Here is a 25,832-nt window from a genome sequence, read left to right on the forward strand (position 1 = left end):
ATAGTCTGAAACCTGTTTACTACAAATTCTTTAAAATTTTTGATGCAAGATCAGTGAGAAACAGTATATATTAGCAACAACATGAAATCTTAATATACAAAAACATTTTGAAAGTCCACATCAACTCTTTCACACTTTATAGATAAGGAATCTTAATCCCAGAGAATATAGGTACCAGAAAGCCCTACATTTTAACAAACTAACTGAACCAGTTCTATTTAGCTTTCTTTGTTGCAAGCCAACCTGAAGAAAAAAAGACAATCTTCCACACGTCCCTTCCTCAAAAAACAAAAACAAAAACAAAAAAAACTAGTGGATTAAAAATACAAGTAACTGAGAGTACTTTTTTTAAAAAAAGATTTTATTTATTTGTCAGAGAGAGAGAAAGCTTGCGTGCGGGAGCGTACGAGCAGGGAGAACAGCAGAGGGAGAAGCAGGCTTCCTGCTGAGCTGGGAGTCCTATGCGGGACTCGATCCCAGGACCCTGGGATCATGACCGGGGCTGAAGGCAGATGCTTAACCGACTGAGCCACCCAGACGTCCCAACTGAGAGTGCTTTTAAACACTTCCTTCTAATAGTCATTGTAGTCAATATAGATTTTATACTTCCCTCTGTCTAGTCCCAAATGGATGGTATTTTCGAAGTCTTGTGTATTATTAACAAGCAAATCAAAAGCACATCAACACCCAGGAGAGTGAATTTCCAATAGAACAAAACTCACCCACGCTGGCATTTTCATGGGCACTTGCAAAAGTATTGGGAAAAAAAAGACACAAAACAACATGAATATTTTACTTAAACATTTGTTTTTAAGCTGAGGAAGTATTATTATTCGTTCAATCGTGGGTATAAATATCCTAAGAATATCCATAACTAGTAAGATGACAGAGAACTGATAGGAATCATATTATGTATCTTCTTGGACAAGAAGTAGTAAAAATGCTAATGGAACAACCTTTTAGTCTATTTTGGAACTTACATTCAATTCTAAAATGGAGAACATCTCTAACTGAGCTCAACCAACATTTACTGCACATTACCATGAGTAGGACGATATGCTAGATATTGATGGTACAAAAATGGAAATCAGGTCTCTCCATTCTCACTTATCTTAGAATTTTCTAAAGAAGGTAAGTATATACTTTCAATATAAAAATTTACATTCCCACAACTAAGTCTAAATTATCTTCTCTTGACTAAAACATAGCATGAGTTCCCCTAGACCTTTCCCTAATCCTGTCTTCTCCACACGGTCCCTTCCTTTGCCCTAGGAAGAAAATGCAAACTCCTTAGCTTGGTGGATAAAACCCCACGGGCTCTGCTCTGCTTTCTCTCCAGTCTCATCTCCTCCCACTTTCCCATCTCGTTCAATATAATCCAGTCACATTTGCCTTCTTTCTCTGCTGTGATCACAAGCTTGCTCTTGCCTTCGGCCTCTGAACTTCGTCTTTTCTATCTGAAATACTCTTACCTGGCTCTTCAAATAGCTGGTTCACACTTACAGATTTCAAATATCACCTCTTTATAAATGTTCTCCTTGCTACTTGCTGTCAAGAAGCACCCCACTTCCCACCACATCACCTTTTTAAAATGGCATCGCCCTATTTATTCCGTACATAGCACTACTCACTTTCTGAAAACAGAACAGTACCTTGCACCATCAGACACACTGTATACACATTAAAATGAAATAAAAATCCTTCCCTAAACTTTTTGAAGCTGAATTATGATTATACGCATTTGACATTCTAAAACTGCATAGAAGCACGTACTAATCAAAAGTATCTACCTACTTACCTACCTGCATATCTGCTTGGGTATCTCCCCATGTTGTGGATGGGGAGATGGAACATACATTAGAGAAGAAAAGTCAATGGCAGTTCTCAAGGGACCCAAAGGTTAGTTACTTTTGTTTTTTTTTTTAAGATTTTATTTATTTATTTGACAGAGCTAACTTGGAGAAGCCAATTTCATTTCTCTAGGCTTCAGTCAACTTATTTGTACTTGTACTTGTACTTATTTGTTTATAAGTACAAACAGGATTATATCAGACCATTTAAAAGAACTTTCCAGTTCTAAAATTCAGTTATTGGAAGTAGATTTCCCCCAAATTAAAGGTACATTTTTTATAACATGAGCACAGTCAGACAGGAATATCAAGCACTCAGTCATGGGCTTCCTGTCCATTTGTAGATTATTTTGTCTTACCTACTACTTCTTGATGCTTCATCTTGAGTCTTTTTTATTTCCCATTCCAGAACGAGAAAAAGTATTGAAACTATTTCATAAAATTATAGGGAATTATGTAGTCATTCCTCCCACTGAAAATACATGTACTTTTCATAGTGTCTGTGTGCTAAAAACTTTAAAATAATCCAGGAGTGCTAAGAAGAAACTGTTTTTACACATACAGTTACAGAATGTGTATTATCACTATTATCAAATAACCTATACAGTAAAGGATTTGTTGTACTTTCTGATAAAACTAAACCCAAAAATTTCTCTCTACCACCAACACTGGAAAAAAAAAATCGGGAGGATAATGTCATATAAAAAAATAATAAATAAAACAATAGAAATGGGTAAAGACAGACAAGTCAGAATAATGAGACAAACTCTTAAAATGAACACAACGGTGCTTTTTCTCCCATCGCAATTCAAATGAAGCAACAATGAAATGTAAAGGAATCAACTGTGAAAAACCTAAAGCATATCATAAAATTATGGGAACAATATTAGAAGATGTATTAAGTAAAATTAGTTTGAGGTAAAGGAAATGTAGAAGGCAAACAGGGAAAAAAAATTCTACTTCAAAAGATGCAATAAGAAGAAGAGGTTCTTTAGCACTCAGGGAAAATAATCATGGACCTACTTTAATGCACAGTAGGGGTGCCCAAAATAGTATGCATGAGAAAATCTAATTTAAAATATTTCATATGAGAAATCCTGTAAAAATAAAATAAATTCTGCAGCAAACTTAAATTAGTTGACTGCCAACTTAACAGGCAATAACACTGCATTGTGAAACAAAATCCGGACTAGTTATGCAATAGCCAGTGTGAAATTATAGGCTGCGTTATGCTGGAAAGATAAAGCATTACGACCCGAGATTTATAAACATATATGCAAAATGTAAATAAACAAATGGACTTGTGGTTGGTAAAGTGTATCCTCCATTTTACTTTTTCCATTTTTTTCACACTCACAGCCTGTCACTGAATTTTGTTTTACCAGTTGTAAAATGGAAGAAAGACTTAACTTTAAGAAGGATATTAGTGGACTCTGAAAAACAAACTGAGGGTTCTAGAGGGGAGGGGGGTGGGGGGATGGGTTAGCCTGGTGATGGGTATTAAAGAGGGCACGTTCTGCATGGAGCACTGGGTGTTATGCACAAACAGTGAATCATGGAACACTACATCAAAAACTAATGATGTAATGTATGGTGATTAACATAACATATTAATAAAAACAATTAAAATAAATAAAATAAAAAAGGATATTAGTTTTATTTCTTCAAGATTTAACCACCATCCATCTTTCAGTTTACTATGTGATAATAACACATCAAAGCCAAGAGTGGTCAAAACATCATTCCCCACCCCCGCCAGAGGATCAGGAAAATTAAATGCTTTTTGGTTCCTTGAAAGCCATGCCAACTACAAATCTGATAGAAATAAGTACATCTTACCCAACACCAAACCAGCTATATACTTCACCTCACTTAACATATGACTCATTACTAATGATAGAGTAGAGTGTGACACAGAGTTGTTATGTAAGTTCATTCTGGACTGATTAAGGCCAAGGCTAACCTGAATGAGAAATACATCTTTTACACAATTTATGGTTTATCCTTGACCCCAATCTCAGGTATCTAGGGGCCTGGGGACATTTCTGTTTTCCAGAAAGCAAGATTCTGTAGTCAAAATGTAAACCTCCAAACCTTCAAAATTATATGGTCAATGAACAATATATTATCATTTACAAATACAAGAGAGCAAATATTCTGGTTCCATACCAGGCATCAGGCAAGGAGCAGGATGCTTTCCTGATGAGACCTTATTTACATCTCACATTGGACTTGAAAGAAACAACCGTGAAAATGGCTCTCCCCACTGAAGTCCTATGAAAATTACTAATGGAAACTATAATGCATAGCCCTCGATAACATGGCTGCTTTGAATGGGGCGAAAACTGCAACAATGAAGTCCATGCCCTCTCAAAATGCTCTTTGCCAGCAAATCCTAAATCTCATAGCAACATTAACAATAAATGTGGGGGACGTGGAAAAAACTATCAACCACTCACCATAATGCATGTAACAGTTTCCTTTGGTGGGATCCAGCTCAATAGCCTTCAAGAAGAACTTTTCAGCCTCACTCTTACGACCCTTGAAAAACAGAGAAAATGGATGATTCAGCAGTAGATCATGAAGGATTCTTTACCTCCTGGGCCCAAATGAAGTAAGTAGACTGATGTCTACTTAGCAATCATCACACACACAAAAAAGTGTTTTGTTTTTGTCTAAACAAGGATGACCAAGGAGAGTATGCTGAGAGACAAGACTGAAGTCAGAATCCTGGGAAACACCAAGATTAGAAGAAAAGACAGTGAGAGTGAGTTCATCAGAGAGATCGGAGAAGAGGCCAGGAAGGCAAGAGAAAAAAAAGGGAAAAAAGGGTTTCACGAAAACCAAAAGGATGAGATAGTTTTAAGGAATGGTGGAAAACACCATTTTCATTTTCTATTTTGTTTTCTCCCTTCCATTTGTTTCCTCTTCATTTCTTCTTCCTTGTCAAGAATTTGGAGCATTTTGGCTTTTAAGATGATTTTGTCCTAATGGCTCCCACTTTACATATGAAGACACTAAGTCACAGTCTGTTGAATACCAAACGCAACGACTGCTTATCTTTGCTGATGCCGTTAGGGACTAAAATACGCCTAAACCAGGATTTAATCTAAAGTTACCGCTTCTTCCTAGCTACAGTTTTAATTTTAAGTAAACATTACCATCATCCCCAGAAGAAAATAAGCAAAAAGTAGGGGAAAAGGCTTGTAGGCAACTGACTTTTCATGAAACAACATGAGTCCTGCCAGATCCTAAAACTATGTTCTTTACTGTGTTATAGCTTCTGAACTAAAATTGCCTACAGAGTAACACAAAGGGGTGGCTTGAGGTAGGAGAAGAGCCCCAAGAAGAACCTTCCTGGGGCAAGTCTGTCTTGCCCTACAAGGCTGGAAAGAAGAGCTATGTTGTCTGAGTGGCAGCGAGGCACTGGGTGGTGGACGAGTCCAGAAGTCATGGGCTAGAGTAAAGAGAACTCATCTTATCTCCTTGTTCCTTCTAATTTATACACTATCTATCATGGGAACTTCAAGCAATGTTTTTCTCTTTCTTCAGATGTATTTTTTAAACACTGTTACAGAGATAAATCTTGCAAAGGTAGAGGTAGGTGATTAACCTAATATTCTACATCCCACCATTCAACTTCGACTCATTTCTCCATCTACCCCTTCCCTATTGTTCATTCACTCATTTAAAAAATTCACTGTCGCTACATCCTTTATTCGCCATTACTCTCCCCAGTAGGACCCAGCCTACATACAGCTTCCACCGTCTGTAAGAGACGGCAGACAACAGACATCTTCATTTCTTCTTTCATTTTACTAATACTTCACCAGTCAGTAACTTCTCTTGAAATCACAAGTCTCACTAAATACCCAATAATTAAAATTTTAATTGCCTGCCATGCTTCTCATAACATTTTAACTTCAGAGGAAAAAAAAGGAAAGCACAGGCACAATGCTCCCCACACGTACCATACTTTCATGAAGTTAGTAAGACTTAGCAAGAATCTTACAAAGTTAGAATTAAAGTAATTAAATAACTGTAGTGAATCAGGCAGTATAATGTGTAAGTTCATATCATGGATTCTAGGCAGACAGAACAGCTTCCCCACTGGCACAGCCACGTGACCCTTAGAAAATTGTATCATCTCGTAGCTGTAACGTTCTCTATGATAAAAATGAAGATTGGTGGAGCACGGGGAATTTCTAGGGCAGTGAAACTATTCTCTAGGATACAGTAATAGTGGATACGTGTCATTATATATTTGTCAAAACTCACAGACAACACTAATGCAGGTTGATAATAATAGGGAAACTGTGCAGGGTGGTAGGAGGGTAAGGGAGTATATGGGACATTTTAGCTCAATTTTTTAAAAATATTTTATTTATTTATTTGGCGGGGGGGGGGGGAAGCACAGTGGGGGAAAGGGCAGAGGGAGAGAGAGAGAGAGAGAGAGAGAATCCCAAGCGGACTCTGCGCCGCTCGAAGAGCCTGACCCCATGACCCTGAGATCATAATCCGAGCCAAAATCAAGAGTCAGATGCCCAACTGATTGAACCACCCAGGCACCCCTCAATTCTTTTTTATAAACCTAAAACTGCTCTAAAGATAAAGTATATTAATTTTAAAAAGAAGATATCAAATCTGTTTCATAAAATTAGATTATCTGAGGCAGAAACATAAAAAGTAGTTGTAGTACCTAGATATATTGTAAGTTTTAATGAATGCTAACTATCACACACACACACACACACAGTAGGCAATAGAATGCAGAATTTTGAATGTCAAAGAATACGTTTTGTTATATACACGGTCTCAGAAACATGTGGTCAGCCTTTAAATCATTAGAAAATGATGTACAAAGAACTTGCAGAGGATAAGATGCAAAATGAAAACTATCGTTGTAAAGAGTCTGTACAAATGTTATATATAAAGATACAAAGGGTCTGTGAACCTTCTTCCACTTAAGTTTTTCAGGGTAGAGAAGAAACTAGCTCATTTATCAATGTCACAGTAAATGGGGTTATAAAATGCTTGTGTGTAGTCCATTGGCAAAACAATAGCATGTAGCGTTAAAAACATGCACCAGATTTCAAAGGGCAGTGGTCTCTGGTTGCTCAGTGGACCAAGTTATTAAAGGCAATGAGTCCCAACATCTCCTAGATGCAAAATAAACACATCAAAGTCCAGAACATTCTTTCTAGGAAGGGAGTACCAAACCATCATGCAAAAACCTATCTTTCTGCTTTGATCACCATTTATTTAGTCAAGTGCCAAATGATGAGGAGGAAAATAAAATCCTCACAAGAGTATATAAAATCAAGAGTCAACCAAATGCATAAACCAACCACACACATATATTACTGGGTCTTAGGAAGAAATATGGTGACTGGGAGGTTAATACTATGCTAAATCCAATTTACCCTTTCAACTATTATTGTTTTGGAAAGATGGCAGTTAAAGTAGAGAAGAAAAAGTCATTTCTCAGCAGGTTTTTCTTGGTGCTTTTAGATTTTGTCAGCATTTTCTACAAGGAAGCATTATGGAGTAGCCACTGGTTGTACAAACTCCTCGCATCAAGCACCATTACTCATTCTGTATATTGGCTGATGTCTGAACATGTGTGGTGGTTCGGAAAACCAAGTAAAAGGGACTGTGGTCAGCTGTGACAAATATGGGAAATGTGAGTTGGGAGGCTCAGTTTCTACCACCATCTCTGTGACTTGTTTATGTGCTTGTTCCTTGGATTTTGTTGGTTAAAAATTATTTACTGAAGGCCTACTGTTCGCCTTGCACAGCTCTAAGGAACGGGGATGGAACTGTGAACGACACAGCATGCTTGGCCTCGAGTCCTAGTTGCAAGAGGCACATAACGAACACATAACCCAAAAAACGGGGGAATTAGTTACAGAGCACTGTGGGCAAACAATTTCTCCAATTCTCATTGAAAGAACTGGCCCAGAGACAACAAGCCTGTGTTTGAATCTTGCTGACTCTACTTATTTAACTGTGTGAGTGACTTTGAGTATCTTTAGGAACACATCTGAATCTCTTTTTCCTCGTTTGGGAAAGTAAATATAATTAATACCAATTTTGGAGGGCTGCTAAAAAAAATCACAAATCATATGGAAATAACTAGCTTCAGATCTGTCATATAAAACTCTTGACATTCTTTAATATTTTATCCTTCTATCTTTTCAAAAGAATCCTTCCCTCCATCTTCAATGCCACTATTTGGTTTCTAATTACCAAAATCTAAAAATCATTTTCCAAATTTCCTGTCATGATAGCAACTAAACATTTTTTTTAAAAAATTGTATTTGTCTGTCTGAGAGAGAGAGCGAGAGAACACAAGCAGGGGGAGCGGCAGGCAGAGGGAGAAGCAGGCTCCCTACTGAGCAAGGAGCCCGATGCGGGACTTGATCCCAGGACCCTGGGATCATGACCTGAGCCGAAGGCAGGTGCTTGATGGACTGAGCCACGCAGGTGTCCCTAGAAACTAAGTTTCACAATTTTTCTATAAAATGCTTCTCATTCTTAACACTTTCCCCTGCCTTAACTAAAAGCCCCTCTCATTTCACATCTAAAGGGTGACAGCTGATTTCAAATGTCCTGACTCAATAAACCTCATTTCATCAGATTAATATTCCTTAAATGAAACTGTTTTTAGGTTATACCCTTGCTCAGAAATATTCTAATAGCTCCTAGCTTCCACTCGTTCTATTCAATAATCAATTTAATTTTCAAAATCTTCCACAATCTAGCTCAAATCTTCCTGGATAAATTCCCCAACTGTATCAGGCCAATTTCCTCATCTGCCTTACCTGTAGCTCCTATGTCTTCCCTTAATTATTTCTTCCAGTCTGTAATGTTGCTCATTTTTTCACTTGTTCATATGCATTTTTTGCTTCAAGCCTTAACCGGAGCCTCAATTTTCTATAAAGCTTTCTGTGATGGCTCCAACTGCTAGTAATTTCCTTTTTCTCTTAATTGTGATGATACGATTACTTTTAAAAGAGTCCTTACTACCGTGCTAATTATACAACCTGAACTCTAAGATATTAGACCAAGTCCCTTCATATATAAAGTGCTTGGGGAGCGGATATTTAATTTGCTAAATTGCTCCCATAAGACTTTACCTGTCCTTCAACAACCATCCAAGTATTGTGTAAATATAACCAGCCAGAAAATAAATAGGCTATCACTATTGTCTTTACATAACTCAACAGCTTATAGTTACTTCTTAGTTATTTAGTTCACATGTTCATTCTCATATTGAGAATTAACCAGTTGGACCGTGAACAGCACAGTGGGATCTGGGAGCAGTGGCTGTGGGATCGGGGAGAGTGAGCAGGATGAGAAGAGAGAATGGACATTTCCCTGGACAAGGGCTGCACCTGTATCCAGGGATTAGGGATTTGAGATTATCAATATCCTTACATTATATTTGCATTAGTATATTACTTGTAACACTACACTGAGTATTAAAAACATAGATACCAGATAGTATTATTTAAACTCATGGAAAAATCATTCTTAGGACTAGGCCTTGTCAAGTCCTCCCTCTTCTGACTAGAAGCAACAAAACCTACACATGTTAGGTAAATAGTAAAGTTTATATAGCCTGTTCCATAGTGTGGGAGTCACTTTTGGCTTATTTTGTTTTCTAATTAAACTGGATGCTACCACCACTGTTCAGAAACCGGTGCCCACCCAGGTGGGTGTAACAAGGCAAGCAGCACCTCTTCTGATGGCTGATTAACACTTTTCCCAACTACAAAATATACAGACGGAGAGGGAAAGAGAGAATCTTAAGCAGGCTCCATGCCCAGCGCAGAGCCCAACGTGAGGCTTGATCCCACAACCCTGAGATCACGAACTGAGCCAAAATCAAGAATTAAGACACTTGGTCGCTTGAGCCACCCAGGAGCCCCTATACATACATATTTTTATACAAAAATACATACACTCCCCCCAAACATTCCTAACTCCCACTTAAAGCACTCAGGAATACTAAGTATACGAGAGAATTACACTGGGGGTGCCTGGGTGGCTCATTTGCTTAAGTGTCTGCCTTGGGCTCATGTTGTGACCCCTGCATCAGGCTCCCTGCTCAGCGGGGAGTCTGCTTCTCCCTCTGCCCCTCACGCCACTCTGCTCTCTCTCTCCTTCACTCTCGCTTTCTCAAATGAATAAATACAATCTTTTAAAAAGGGAGAGAGAATGACACTATTAGGCTTTAGCTTGAATTGTTATAGTTGAAAAAGTAAACCATACCACAGATTTTGTACATACTTTTTAGTAATAAATTAGTCATTATATCAACCACCCCCCATAAAGTGTGTCTTGATCCCATAGCTCAGAACTGCTGTTTTACTGAATGACACCAGAAAACATCAAGATTTGGCATGATTGCATTGCATTATATATATATTTTTTAAATTTATATTTATATATGAATGTAATTAGTTTATTAGTCTTGTCCTATGAACTAAATTGCTCCCATAAGACTTTACCTGTCCTTCAACAGTCATTCAAGTATTGTGTAAATATAACCAGTCAAAAAATAAATAGGCTATCACTATTGTCTTTATATAACTTAATAGCTTATAGTTACTTCTTCGTTATTTAGTTCACATGTTCACACGCTTTCAGTAAAGTACAGAGCTGTGAACAAAGTAGTTAATTTCTCCACTTCACATCTGGAAACTTAACGTGAACTATTGTCTATAAAACCATAAAAACAGTTCCTCAGAACAAGTCTAAGTTGTAACCAAGTATTTACATTGTAACCAGGGACTACCTGGGTCTTCAGTGTTGGTTGGCCTGCCAATGAGAATAACACAAAGAACAAACGAGACAATTTCCCTTCGGTGTCCCTGCTCCTTATTTAGAGGCTGCTGTTAAGTTTAGTACAGAAGCCTCCTGCAGTTGTGTATCTAGAGGCCACTTCCGTACATTTTAGTGTTTACTCTTGGAGGATGTTTGACAATTATGGATGGTGGTCATTTTCCACAACCAATGAAATTCACATCTTCATTTCACATGCAAGTGTCTATCTATATGGACAACATATAAGAAAGGGAAGCAGCCACACAACAGGTCCAAAACCTTAAGTATAGTTTGGTAAATGTGTTGTTTAAACATGGATTGTGGTTTAATGAGTGCAAAGGAAGGAAAAGCAACTGAAAAGACACTCTTGAAAAATTAATTTGTGAAGACCACCACTTACAAATGGAAAGGGCATTATTTGATAAGTCTATTTTAACATCATCTTGTTTATGTATGAAGTGCCTTTAGGAAATAAAGGTATTTCCTTCTCAAAAGACAAAAAAACAAATCATTTTAGAAAAGCCTAACAATTCAAGTAATTTTTACAAACCAAGATGATTTATATCAAACCATTTAATTTTCATACCCCTCAAGTCATTATATATTATCATCCAGAGCTAACTTTAATTAGAGGCAAAGTAGAAGGACAGGGCCAGTAGTAACTTTCGTGGCGAAATATTTCATCTTCATACCACTAAAATACTTGCCCATGAAAATATCAGATACCTAAAATCTGACCACGACATTTTTTTTTTTTTAGGGATGGAATAATATTTCTTCTAGAAAGCTTTAAAATATGATCGAATAAGATACAAAAATGAATGTGGCTGAATAGCTTACTGATACTAGTTTATGTTCTCCCTCCCTAAATTGTCCTCCCAGTCCCCCTTTCTATAAATTCCAGGCCTTTTGTGACCTCTTTTTCTAAGCATCCTAAAGCAGAAACTGCCTGAATACTACTTGGAATATTTTGTATAAGGCTTAAACTCATTGGAAAATTATGTCAAATAACACTGAGGTAAGCTAGCCGTGACAGGGAGTGCCTCACAATGTTCAGGGGCAGCATTTGGAGTGGGTGTTAAGAACACCACAGGCAGAGATGCTCTGTGGTTTGCCTAAGCAAGGCTGGATCCCAGAACTCCCAACCTGAGCAAAGCTTCCCTGAAACCCAATGCCAGGTCCTCCTGCAGAGTCATCAGACTTCAAGGTAAAGGCATCGGTTCAGGCCAACTTGACCAGGGCAGCCTGTTTCCCAGCGTTTTTGAACACCGCTGTGCCTCTCAGATTTAGGAGAACCTTTGGAAGAAGAGCAGACCACAGAACTGGCTGAAATTAAAGGGCTGACCATGGGGGATAAAAGACTGCAACAGAGTGAATTTCCTTCCAGAAAGATAAAGAAGTAGATTGCCCACAAAAAGCTGAGTTTCTGGCCTGAAAGTGAGAGGCACAAATAAGCAGTTTGCAAACACCAAAAAATAATGGCTAAAATCCCTATAAAAACATGTTAAACTTACTCAATATTCAATTTACCTAAAATGCAAATTAACACACTGAAATGTTATTATTCATCTATCCATGAAATTCCACCAAAATAAAAGAACTCAATATTGCCGAGGGTTCATAAAAACAGGCACTCATACAACAAATAGCAAAAGTATAGTAAAAATGTGGTAATATCTTCCTGAGGAGCAATACAATATGTATCAAAAGCCTTTAAATCATAGATCTACTTTGGCCAAACAATTCTCATTCTAGGCATGGGTTCTAAGGAAATATCTGGAAATACCAAGAAGTGGCTATTCATTTTCATTGTAGTACTGTTTATACAAACTCAATGTCCATCATCATGGACTTGGTTAAGCAGATATCATTTCAATGAAATGCTATGTAGCTATTAAAATAATTTTGTAAAAAATTATGTAATTCCCAGAGAGAATCACAGGAAATGAGCATGAGAGACAGGAAGGACCAGACTGCGTAGGACGTAGGACACACTGTACGGAATTTGGAACTCATTTTTCTTTTTCGGTAGTGAAAATCACAGCTTTGATACTGAATACCACATGCTGCCTTGATTTCTATCATTGCCTTGGTGTTAACTAGCAAAGGGTCGTACCAACTGTGAGGACTTCAAAAAATATGGAACAGCTCATGAGTGTGTAATCCTTGCATCGAGGCCATTTAATCCTTTCTGTATCAGTTCAATTTCAGTACACGTGATGCTGAAACAAGCACTGGAATTTCTTTTGACTAAGAAGAACACCATGGATGATTCTACATAAAGGTATAATATAATCAAACTTAGATTTTTACTAAAACACTTCACATTTTGGGTGGAAAAGTGTTGCAGGCACAGAAGAGCAAACAGGGAGACCACTTAGAAGGTTACCCCGTGACAAAGACTAAGGTGAAAGCAGTGGAAGTGATAAGACGTGGTTAGATTTGGAATCGCTGGAAAATAGATGGCTGATGGATTAGGTATACGGGTAGAACAGGAAAATAGGAATCTAAGATAACTCGGCATCTGTGACTTGTGGCACCTAGGTGAAGGCAGGGTCACTTACTCAAATGGGAATGAGTAAGTGTTGGTAGGAAGGTAAATACACAGTGGGGTAATCAAGTTCTACTTGATTGAGATGTTAGGGCAAGAGAGTCTGGAGAACTAATTTAGGTAAGACCGGCCAGATAGGAGGACACAGACCAAGCACTGGCAAGGAGAGAGAACACCAGATACCTGGTACACTGCATGAGAAGAAAGTAAAAGGAGAAAATTTACAAGAATGCCAAGAAGGGAGGGAAAAAAAAAAAAAAACAGAAAAAGAAAAAAAGGAAAAAAACAAAAACAAAAAGAACTTTTAGATTTTAATTTTTTCAATAAAAGAGAAAATATGTATCTTACAATAAGATATATTCTTATATATCTTATTATAACAAAAGAGAAAATATAATAAGAGAAAATATATATCTTACAATACCTTGCTTTTCACAAATATTTAAAATAAGAATTTTAAAATTCTAAATTATACATTGCTTTCTACACTGCTTTGATGTTATGAGTAAAAAAGTTAGATTTTAGGGTATAAATACAAACAGCTAATTTCTAAAATATTACATAACTGAAGGTGTTCAGCTTACTCAGGTTTCCTGTTATATTACAAGTGTTCATATCCTTTCTGCATCTGTTCATTTGTATATTTTCCCTTCAAGCTTAAAGAGGTCATCCACACATACTGTAATAACATTTCAGTGGGAGATAATTAATTTGATAGGATACAACCACATTGTAAGCTCCACCTGGGCAAACTGCTTCGGTTGTTACACTGCATTGTTATACTAAGCTCAATGTCAAGTTAAAATCAACATATTATCATAATTATTCTCCATCTGTAATATTGATAGTTCATAAGAACAAAATTCAGATATTTTATTAAAATGTCTGATGAAGTTGTGGTGAAGTAAAAATTTTGTTGGAATCAAATACATAACTACATTACAGATAAATATATCTGAACGTTTTACTTTAAAAATTATGCCAGTCATTTTGGGGGGCACCTGGGTGGTGCAGTCAGTTAAGCATCCGACTCTTGGTTTCTGCTCAGGTCATGATCTCAAGGTCGTGAGATGGAGCCCTGCATTGGGGTGGGGGGGTCCACGCTCAGTGGGGAGTCTGCTTGGAATTCACTCTCTCTCTTTGCCCCTCCCCCCATCTCAAATAAATAAATCTTAAAAAAATAAAATTATGCCAATCATTTTAAAATATTAAAATTGGCTACTTTTAGACACTAAGAATAATGCACGTAATTTATCTTTAAATCACAAACGAAACAGAAAAATATCTGTTTTTAATTAAAATAATGAACTTTTAGCAATTCCTTAAATTTATTCATTGGTTTTCTTAATTCAACAAATATTTATCGGGTACCAATGATGTGCCTATCACTGTGTTATGCACTAGGATGAAAATGGTGAATAAAAAAAAAAGTAACCTCTGCCCTTGTGAAGCTTCCAAAACAAGAGTCATCATGGGCATGACAAAAATAAGGGCTATGGAATTTCACTTAGAACAGCTGATCTAACCTAGCTGAGTACTTGGAAAAGTTTTTCAAGGGAATCGCTGCTTGCTCTAAAAATCTGAAAGGTGTGTATGATTGACTAGTTAAAGGGGAGAAAAAGTATTCTTAGTTGAGACACAGCAAAGGTAAAATCTCTGGGGCAGGAACACAAACCCACTCTACAGAGCCTAGAATGAGAGAGACAGAGAAAGGGCAGGCCATACGAAAAGCACAGAAAAGTGGAGCACACCTGGCTTATGGGTTCCAGGAAGCAAGTTGCCATTATCTGTTCACTCTGCGGGCAGCATGGCTAATGGGTTGGAATGGGATCAGAAGGCATGGGGCCAGATTAGTCCAGGCTTTTAAAAAACAGTGATGGCGTTGCTAATGGAGATAAAGAATACTGGACTGACAGGAGGGATATTTAGAAACTACAGATAAAATTACCTGATGGATAGGAAAGGGGGAGGGAATGATGAGGGAGATGGAGGCAACAAAGATGACCTCTAGGATCCTGACTGTGAAATCAAAGAAAAAAAAGAAAAAGCATGTAAATAATGGAGGAGGGAGACTAGGATAAGGAAGTAAGATCAGTTTTTGAAAACTGTCAAGATTGAGGTACCTTTGGAACATATGAGATGTCAAGAATGCAGTTTTTTAACAAGGCCGAACCAAAAGGCTGGAGGTAGAGTAAAACAGTCTTTCAGGAAAACAGAAATAGTCAATTATGTCAAATGCTAAAAATCATCCACCGGATTTGATGACACAGAGATTATCAGTAACCTCAGTAAGGTATGTTTTTATGGAATATTAAGTCTTGAAGCCAGAAGGAGGTGGGGGAAAGTTTGAGGGGTGGGGGGTGAGGACATGGATCCTACAATTGCAGACAGCTCTCTCGATGTGTCTCGCTGTGAAGGGGAGGGGAAGGGACAAAGGTCAGCGGAAGGGAATGAGACACACTGGGCGTTCTAAAAAAGAAAACAGAGGGGCGCCTGGGTGGCTCAGTCGTTAAGTGTCTGCCTTCGGCTCAGGTCGTGATCCCAGGGTCCTGGGATCGAGCCCCTCATCGGGCTCCCTGCTGCATGGGAGCCCTGCTTCTCCCTCTCCCACTCCCCTGCTTGTGTTCCTGCTCTCGCTAACTCTCTCTGTCTGTCAAATGAATAAATAAAAGCTTTTAAATAAATAAATAAATAAATAAGAACACAGAAATCAAAACATTAAGTCATAATTAGGCATAAAAATTAACGCCTCTTTTTCCCTCCTTAGTTTAATTGAAAATCAGCAGGGAAAATAACCCCCAATCAATTTTTGGATGCCTTGGAAAACTTTCGGATCGTGGCCATGGCCAAATTAAACCTGCCCAGAATTCTTTAACCTGAGTCTTTTCCTCCTGGGTGCTCTAACAATGACTTGATTCCTACTTTTGTTGTGACACTTAACATAAATACTCTAATTATCATTTGTTATCCTCTTTTCTAATTGCGAACCACTTCGGGAGAATTGTGCCATCAACACTTAGCCAAGGGCCAGATGCATAGTAGGTGGTCATAAATGCATAAAAAAATGTTAAATGTCTTGGAAAAGCAAACGCTAAAAATACATTTCTTAAATGCATATTCTCATTGGGATCGTTGCTTCAGTGATAAAAGGGCGCAGCCTCCAGTGGGTGAATCTGATTAAATCGTGAGGTCGGAGTGATACCCAAAACGTCACCCCTACTGTCATTATTGTCAACACCTCCATTATACTGGGGAAAAAAAGAAATCACAATTTTTATCAGCATTCTGTGGTCCATAAGATGGCACCAAAAGTTCATAAAAATTGGTTTCCAACAGGAAACCTGACTAGGATGGATAAAGTGGTCGATGTGAGTTGATCTCCATTTAGGGAATTAGGGCAACTGGAAAGCCCCTGAATCTCAGCTCATCCCAAAAAGTCCAACCATTCAGCTAGCTGTTTGTGCAGTGAGTGCTTCTTGTTTGTGTCAGGACCAACTTCATGAGCCTTGGCCGGATCACTCCATCCCAAACTCTTTAGCAAATAGCACGGGAAGCAATCTGCTCTGCTGCTTGCCCCCCCAACCCCCCTCAGGCAGCCTTGGCTCACACAGCTGAGTTGACACACTTGCTGCAGAAGCCTCAATCCCATGGGGATGGTTAGGAAAGCTGCCTTGTGAGAGTGGAAGAGCAGGAGCCTTAACCACAGCTGTTCCGCAGCTGGGTCACAAAGGAGAGCAAGAAATCCCTCGACGCCATAAAAGGTAGCAGATGATGGGAAGGCAATCCCAGTGCCTCCATTTGTCACTGGCAGGGTGCCACTGGCTCTCAAATCCAAATGCTCTCACAAGAGGATAAAGCCAGATGTAAATAATTTCCTAATTTCATACTTTTTTTGTAGAAAACTTCAGCAGTAGAAGATATAGAGAGTTATTTGATTTATTTAGGTGCAAAGTTCTTTGATGATTTAACCAGGGTACTGAACAAAACACTGGATTCAGTAACAGAAACCTGAATTCTAGTCTGGTTCTGATGATACCAAAAAGGTGACACCAAGGAAAGCCTAATTTGAATAGGTTTCATTTTCCTCAGTTGCCGGACAAAGGACCTAGGTTAGCAAAACTCTACTGGTTACAATTCCCTGTTTAAAAAGTAGAATTCAATTCAGGGACGTAATCGTTGGTTAAAAGTTCAGATCAAAGAAAAGTCAAATTCTTAATTCATGTCATCATCTTTTGCTTCCACTGCTTTTCCGTGTACGAGAGGGAAGAGGTATTGGCCCTTTTCCCCCAGACCAGTCAGCTAACACTGGGATCGGGTATAGCAGCTGAGACTAAAAATCAACTGTAGCTTATTCCATGTACTAATGAATGAAAATAAATGGAGTTGGGATAAACGATCCATTTATCTTCTTCTGAAAGTATTTTCAAGGTAAAGATGCCTGTCAAAGGTAGAATATTCTAGAAAGGTTCTTCCACCAACCAGGCCACATGTATATTGGAAGTGTATACTATGCCTGTCAGTAATTCTGGTTTGCCTGAAATGTATACCCACTGTTCCAGAGTAAAAATAACAGCACCCCCCTTCCTGGTTTGGACACAGACTCTATAGTAAACCTGATTCTTTCTTAACCTCTCACAAGTGTTCACCTAAATTAGAAGAGTCAAACCGTGGCCTTCCTAACACTGCAATGTCCCACCAGATGGAACCTCTAGGCTCCATTAGCAGCAGCAGTGAGCTCTCACTGTGGCCTCGGCCTTCCATTCCTCAACATACTCCTAACAAACGAGGCATTAACAAAGATACCCTTTCACAGCACAAGACCATGGGATATTTGTCAGGCATAATTAAGTTTCCATTCATCTCTGCTTCCCAAAACACATTTTTCAAGTAGTCTGTTGTCTCAGCACACCACAATTCTACTTTTATAAGTTATAGAAAAAAGAACAGAAACATGACAGCGTGGCTTGCGATGTGCCAGGCACCGTGCCAAGCGCTTCACGTGTATTGTCATACTCCCTCTGAGATAGTGTCATTATCTGTTTTATAAAATAAGAAACTGAGGCACAGAGAGGTTAAGTACATTGCCCCAGGTACAAAAGCTACATCTGGCAGAGCTGGGGTGCTGGGGTTCAAACAGAGACAGTCGGGCTGCAAATTTTGAGTCATTACATTATAATCGTGGTCTGGAAGTTTACTACCAGGAATCATGATGCTACGGGGTCCACCCATCCATCCCTTCTTCATCGTGTATTTCCAGAGTACCTACCATAGGCCCAGCACCAGGTCAGGCACAGAATAGGGGAAGATAAAATGAGATCACTCCTGCTCTTAGAAATTGAATAATATCATGGTGACTCTGGAAGTAGGCCCTCACCAATTGCAAGATAATACTTAAAAAGGCTCTTGTTAGACATATGCTTAGTACATAAGGAGAAAACAGAAACCAAGACATCTATTCTGCCTGCATGAGTCAGGGGAGGTCTCAAAAAGGAGGTGGCATACTTCAGCTGGCTCACAGATGGAGGAGAAGTTGGCCATAAATCAAGACAACTGACTATCTGCTCAGTCCAAGTGCTGGTGGCTTAAAAGTTCTCCTTATAAGATACAAGTTAAGAAAACTGTTTCGAAAGTCAGTCTAACGGAGAATATTTTCCCTTGCTTTCCCACCATTCAAAGGACCTGCAGCTTACAAAGGCTCATCTGATACCAACTCAAAACACATCTCTTTGATAAAATAAGGTTATTTAACAACAAAACTTAGCAAATCCCTACTTTCTGTCAGGCTAGTGATTCTTGAGCCACCTTCTGTGAATAATAATTTTCTGTGACTCACAAAAAAGGTCTGATGCAAGCAGCATTGTTTAATAAACAACACTCATTCACTTTAACCTCCAGAGCATGAAGGAGCCAGAGGTGGTACATACAAGATTACAGGGATCTTTAGAGTAGGTGGAAGGGGGAGCACACCCCCGCACATAGCAAACGGCACATGACCAGCAGAATGGTTTGTATGTATAAATGCGCATGACAAGCGTGTCCCCGGACTGGCTCATTCCCAAGTCCTAGCAGCACAGTGTGCTAGCTGACACATACACACATTGGTTCTGGCATGATTGTAAAATAAAATTCTCTTTCTTAAAGCAAGAGAATAATGTGTAAAATCAAAGGAAAATACGGGCCACTAATAGGAAAACGTGAGTACAGAGGTGACATGAAGATGGAGAATAGAATGTCTGAACTTCTTTGCCTCTAGACAGACAATTTAACAGTAGTTCAGCTCAAGGCTAAATTAGCACTGTCAACATCTCAGAGGCTCTTGACTTTGGTAAGAAAAATGTGTGGTGAAGGCTGCACAGAACTCATTAAGCATCAGCCTCCCGAACTGTCTTCATCCCATTGGGAAGTTTGACATCTGAGTTGGCAGGTGTATCTGTGAGATCCAGGAGGGACTGATCGGACACACCCAATCCTAAGAGCGCTTTTAGCAAAGCAATGCAAAGGTATATAGAAGGGCAGTGTAGTCAACTTGACACCATTCCTTGTAAAACTGCTATACATACAGAGGAGGCTTTGCAAGAAACATACCAACCTACTTACATGCTCGAAATGGAATGTGTGTACACTTTGGGGGTACGTGGTGCCATGCCAAGAAAACACAAACATCATACTTTGAAGACTTGGGGAAAGATATAAGCTATTAAATTACTAAATCATTTAAAGGAGTTTTTATTTTAAGATAAGCATAGATGTGTTATAGTGGACACCTGGCTGGCTCAGTCAGTAGAGCATGTGACTCTTGATCTTAAGGTCATAGAGTTCAAGCCCCACATTGGGCATGGAGCCTACTTAAAACAGAAGAAAAGAGAGAGAGAGAGGGAGAGAAGCACTGGCATAGAAAGAGGGATACAGGCTAGGAAATCACATAGATCTGAGTGTGATCACCTCAAGAGTAATCCCTAAATAGCTGGGCTACTTGAGCAAATTGTTTCATGTGTCCAGAAATTTGGTACTTTGCAGGGGTAAGAATGATACTTTCTGATAAAGTTTGTAACTGAGACAGATCATGTGATCAACACATGTTAGCTATTATGATGTCTGTATAATAGGAACAGCAGTAGCTACTGTTCAATATCTTAAAAGGATTAAGTGAACTAAAAAATATTTTTAAAAGCACAGCACAGCACAGCAACACATCGTAAGCACTCAAAGAAAAACTCAGTTCTGTTCTTAACTAGAATTTTTATACCTAAATCCATTTGTTCAAAGGTAAGTCATGGAAGTAGAGAATTTCTTTTTCAAGTATTTTACATAGCATTCTTATAACACACCCACATGAAGAACTCTGTGACTCAAAATACTCAGTTATCAACCAAATTATCTCTTGTTCTGAAATGTCTTAGAATATTGTAGGCAAAATCTAACTTTGAGTTTGGAGAATTTGAAGAAAAGACAAAACAGACAGAACACCAAAACTCAAAACTGAAGTTACAGTAAAAATAACTTAGGACCATTTTTGATAAAACTGGGAAACCCATATAAATACTAGTGACAGTTTAAGAATACATTTCCCCCCATCCAGAAATATGTATTTTCCAAAAGGTCCATTTTCTCTCTGAAATTCTGACATGATTTGGCAAGGCCAGCTTGAAGTAGTTAGCATGGTTCAAGCTGCTACCAATCTTATAATAATAAGAAAGTAGGAGAACTATAGTTGACTCTTAATATTTCAATATTCAGATGCCTGGTATTTCACGGAAGGAAATTTTAGTTAATCAAAATATAATCCTTTCCAAACCTGTCATGTTTCATTTAGTTTTCAAAGTAAATGGCTATAGATACCCATGTTAATATTTCTTTGTTTCTAAAAACAAGCAATGAAATAAGAAACACTAGAGAGGCAATGGATAGGGAAGTAGAAGGAAGTACAGAAAACACCCAGAGAAGACATTACCTTCAGCAGAGAGCTTTCGTACTGAAGGAGAAGCAAGAAACAGGGTAGAAAAGGGAGTTTTGCATGTTATGAGATTAATTAGATTAATGATCAAATGAAATTAGAAAAGCATGAAGAGTCTAAGCTATGTGCCTACACAAGGCTCACTTGCAATAAATTATATTATCTTTAAGAAAGATTTTATACAACAGGATGTATCTTTTTTCTTTTAGGGATAGTGACTGTTTTAGATGTTGATGGCTTACAAGAATACTACTAAATCCATTCATTTGGCAGATATATGGAGATGTTCATTATCATTTAAAAAAAGTCCTCAGAGTTTTAAATGAAGATTTCTTAACTGTCTTTTAGTAAGTAGTTATTTTAATAGTTGTTTCAAATTGAGTGGTACTGTGTTAATTGAAAGTTAATACTTTCTAAAGATCATAAACGAACTCAAGCAAAACTGTAGCAAAACCATGGAAAAGAAAAGCTTGCTTCTTCCATAATCACAATCAGTGTAAGTTCAATTTAATCACTTCCAGCAGAGAATTTTTCATATTGTTTGCGATCCTATTGAACTTACATGTCAAGATAATTCTTTAAGAAAAATGTATAAATATTATGATAATTTCTATAAAAGATATTATTATTCCTGGCTGCCGTACATCATACTTAAAAAAAGAGAGAGAACAGAGGATTATCTGTATTCTATTACACCTGTCAGAAGAACACACATTCATTATCATCACTACCACTGTTCATGAAATTCTACAAATTCCCTCTGAAATGAGTGATTTATATTATGCACTCTTCTGAGATTACATTCCAAGGCTATTGGAAAAAATTTATAGCCAAAAGATCACATCTCACTATGTTAACGGAAAAAAAAAGGAATACAGTCAATTGTGCATTTTTTCATTCCTATCTTTCAATAATGATAAGGATTTCTATATTCATAGAATAACATATCATTTTTACTGAGACCAAAAGAAGAAAAATTATTTTACACCCCAAAATGTTGTTATCCAACTATATGACCCTTTAAATTCACTCTTCAATCTCTTTTTAACACTGAGGATCTTTGACATTTTTTTTCAGTTTCAAGTTTTTATTTAAATTTCAGTTAGTTAACATACAGTGTAATAGTAGTTTCAGGAATAGAATTTAGTGATTCATCATTTACGTACAATACCCTGTGCTCATCACAACAAGTGCACTCCTTAATACCCATTACCCCCTTAACCCATCCCCCTGCCCACTTCCCCTCCAGCAATGCTCAGTTTGTTCTCTATAGTTAAAAGTCTGTTTTACAGCTTGCCTCTCTTCTTTCCCCCATGTTCATCTGTTTTGTCTCTTAAATTCCACATATGAGTGAAATCATATGGTATTTGTCTTTCTCTGACTTATTTCATTTATCATATATCCTCTATCTCCAGCCACATTGTTGTAAATGGCAAGACTTCATTCTTTTGATGAGAAATATTCCATTTTATACACACACACACACACACACACACACACACACACACACACACACACACCCCCCACATCTTCTTTATCCATTCATCAGCTGATGGACATTTGGGCTCTTTTCCATAGTTTGGCTATCGTTGATAATGCTGCTATAAACATCAGGGTGCATGTGTCCCTTCAAATCAGTATGTTTGTATCCTCTGGATAAATACCTAATAGTGCAATTGCTGAAATGTAGGGTAGTTCTATATTTAACTTTTTGAGGAGCTCCAAACTGTTTTCCAGAATGGCTGCACCAGTTTGCATTCCCACCAACAGAGTAAGAGGGTTCCCCTTTCTCGGCATCTTCACCAACATTCTTTGCAATTTTTAACCAGCAGAATGAAACAAAAATGTAAATTCTATTTTTTACTACTTTAACCTACTTCAAACATCATTTTTTCCTTTCTGTCTAATTACTTATATAAAACATACTGTTGCCACTTATCCTTTTAAATTTTCCTTCTTCCTTCTTTCATTCTTTTCTCCCACCGTGCAACACTAAAATAACTTATTTGTTCAACAAATAGTTATTGCTGTACAGAATCCTCCCTTGGCATCTTAAAAAATGAGAATGACTGAACTGATATCCTAAACTAGCTCTCATTCTAGTGGGGAAGACAGACAAGAAAACAGCTAACAATAATAGAAGGTGATGGACCTGCTTTCATGGGAGCACAGATAATAGAAGAATTGAGTCAGTAGGGAAGGGTAGTAATGTCTCAGTGCTATGCCCTGACAGAAAACTTTTATGTGAACTGGCCAATATCTGTTTCGGAGTCATTTCATTTACATTCATTCAATAAATATTTATTGAATAAGTATGTGCTAAGCACCAAGTCAATAACAGTAATGAGACTGGGTCCCTACTCTCACTGCCTAAAAAAACAAATGATAGTAATGCATCAGTATTCAGTAGATACTCACGTACTCGTGCAGTAACTCTGGAAGAAAACTGCTAAGGCCATCTGGAAGAATCAGTAACTATTTTATGAAAGGTAGTATTAAAGATAAGACTGGATGGGTGGTTAGGACTCTGCCAACTGGAGAGAGGAAAAAGATATCCCAGGCCATGGCCGCAGCATATTTGGAAAAGACAAAGAATGAACAGATGTAACATACTTAGGGAACTATCAGAAGTTTAATGTTGTAGGGGTAATTGCTGATGAGGCTGAAGAAAAAAAGACTGCAGCCAAATAATAAACAAAGTTCTATGTCACACAAAAACATACAGATTTTACTGAATAAGAATCATGCTATTGTTCTTTCTGCTAACGGTTAACATTTGTTGAGTCCTTATAATATGCATACCAGGCAGTGTTATAAATGCTTTTTTTTATTTTTTAAAGATTTTATTTATTTGAGAGAGAGAATGAGAGATAGAGAGCACGAGAGGGAAGAGGGTCGGAGGGAGAAGAAGACTCCCCGCTGAGCAGGGAGCCCGAAGCGGGACTCGATCCCGGGACTCCAGGATCATGACCTGAGCCGAAGGCAGTCGCTTAACCAACTGAGCCACCCAGGCGCCCTATAAATGCTTTTATAAACACGTATAGACGCATTTAACTCCTGACCAACCTCTCAACAAGGAAATCTTTTTGCCTTCATTATACATACAAGTTGAATGACATAATGAGCAGTTAAATAACTTGACCAAGATCGCAGAGCTAATAACTGGTTGAACAATCTAGGTGATCTAGAGCTAGTGTTCATTTAAGTGCATCGTCCCCTTTAATGTGACAGAGTGCTAATGGAGAAGGGAAACAAGCTGCATCTTCAAATATATTTTTCTAAATATCTGTTTCTATAATGTTGAAATATTAAGAACATATCTACTGAGCATTTGCTATATACAATATACTACAGGAAAACAAAAATATATACCACATTCCATAACTGCCTGTGATTCCCAATATATCCACACATAGATATAAATACAGACACAGACTGAGATAAAGAAACAGAAACAGAAATAGAATCATAGCTGAGATGGGCTTATCAGACAGAAACCCCTGGGAGCTAAAAATTGGCAGGCAAAGTGTAATTTTAAGTCACTTTGATGACTTGCTGGAGGCTGAGTGTGAACTAACTCATGAGTAAGAGATTCCCAAAGGCCACAGCCCTTGATGGGCTCCCAACCGTTCATGGCCTTTACTTCCAGGAACCTGAACAACTTCTCATAGTAAAGAACCAAGAAAAGATCGTCTCCTGTGAGGTCAGGGGAAGGAGAGTGATCCTTATGAATTACCCCCAGAGCCTTCTCAGTAACAAAAGCCTTCCTCTCCAGAGTGAGAGATTTTACCAGAGCCTTTTCACAGAGTTGTAGAGGAACGGCATTCTTACTTCATCTTCCTCTCTTCTTTTTGTCTCATGGAAGGTGGTGAGAGGGGAGTAGCTATATAAGCAGAAAAACTTGTGAGGGTCACAGGACAGAGACACTGGCCCAATGAAAGACTGAAATTTCACTGAATGATTATAGAACATTTCTCCCTCCATCACACTGTACCACCATAGCAACAGGACTCTAGTACGATAATCCTTGAGTATGCTTAAAGGCTTCAAGGCACAGAGTCTCTCTGAGAAATAGTACTAAAGATAGCCTAACACCAAGAGAGAAGATAAAAGCAAAGACACTAGAAAAATTTAAAGCCTCCAGCTCCAATAGCTAAAACAAACACTGAACTATGCTGAACTACTAGTCAGAGTAACATAAGTCCTCACATTAGAAGCCTATTAATTTGAATTCCTATTACCAATTCAACATGTCTGGTATTCAACAAAAAAAATGACAAGACATGCCAAAAAGAAAGAAAAACATAGTCCAAAAAGACAAAGAAAGCGTCAGAACCAGACTCAGATGTTAGAATATGAAACAGATGGAATTGTCAGAAAGGGAACTTAAAATAACTATGATTAATATGTTAACGACTCTAATGGAAAAAGTAGACAACGTGCAAGAACAGATACATAATGTAAACAGAGAGAAAGGAATTCTAAGAAAGAATTAAAAGGAGATGCTAGAAATCATAACCGAAATGAAGAATGCATTTGATGGGATCATCAGAAGACTCAGTATGGCCAAGGAAAGAATCAATGAGCTTGAAGATAGGTCGGTATAAACCTCCCAAACTGAAATGCATCATTATACAAAAATGAA

General features: G+C 38.0%; 1 protein-coding gene across 3 annotated transcripts in view; it reads right to left on the reverse strand.

Moving 5' to 3' along the window:
- Positions 1 to 25,832, reverse strand: part of TMTC2 (transmembrane O-mannosyltransferase targeting cadherins 2) — a 393,066-nt gene that overhangs the window by 82,398 nt on the left and 284,836 nt on the right. For all 3 annotated transcript variants that reach the window (XM_035721804.1, XM_035721806.1, XM_035721805.1), the window contains one exon: positions 4,310 to 4,391. In XM_035721804.1, the coding sequence (XP_035577697.1) occupies positions 4,310 to 4,391 (82 nt within the window). The remainder of the gene's footprint in view (positions 1 to 4,309; positions 4,392 to 25,832) is intronic.

The sequence above is a fragment of the Zalophus californianus genome, chromosome 9, assembly GCF_009762305.2.
Source record: "Zalophus californianus isolate mZalCal1 chromosome 9, mZalCal1.pri.v2, whole genome shotgun sequence".
Classification (NCBI taxonomy): Eukaryota; Metazoa; Chordata; class Mammalia; order Carnivora; family Otariidae; genus Zalophus; species Zalophus californianus.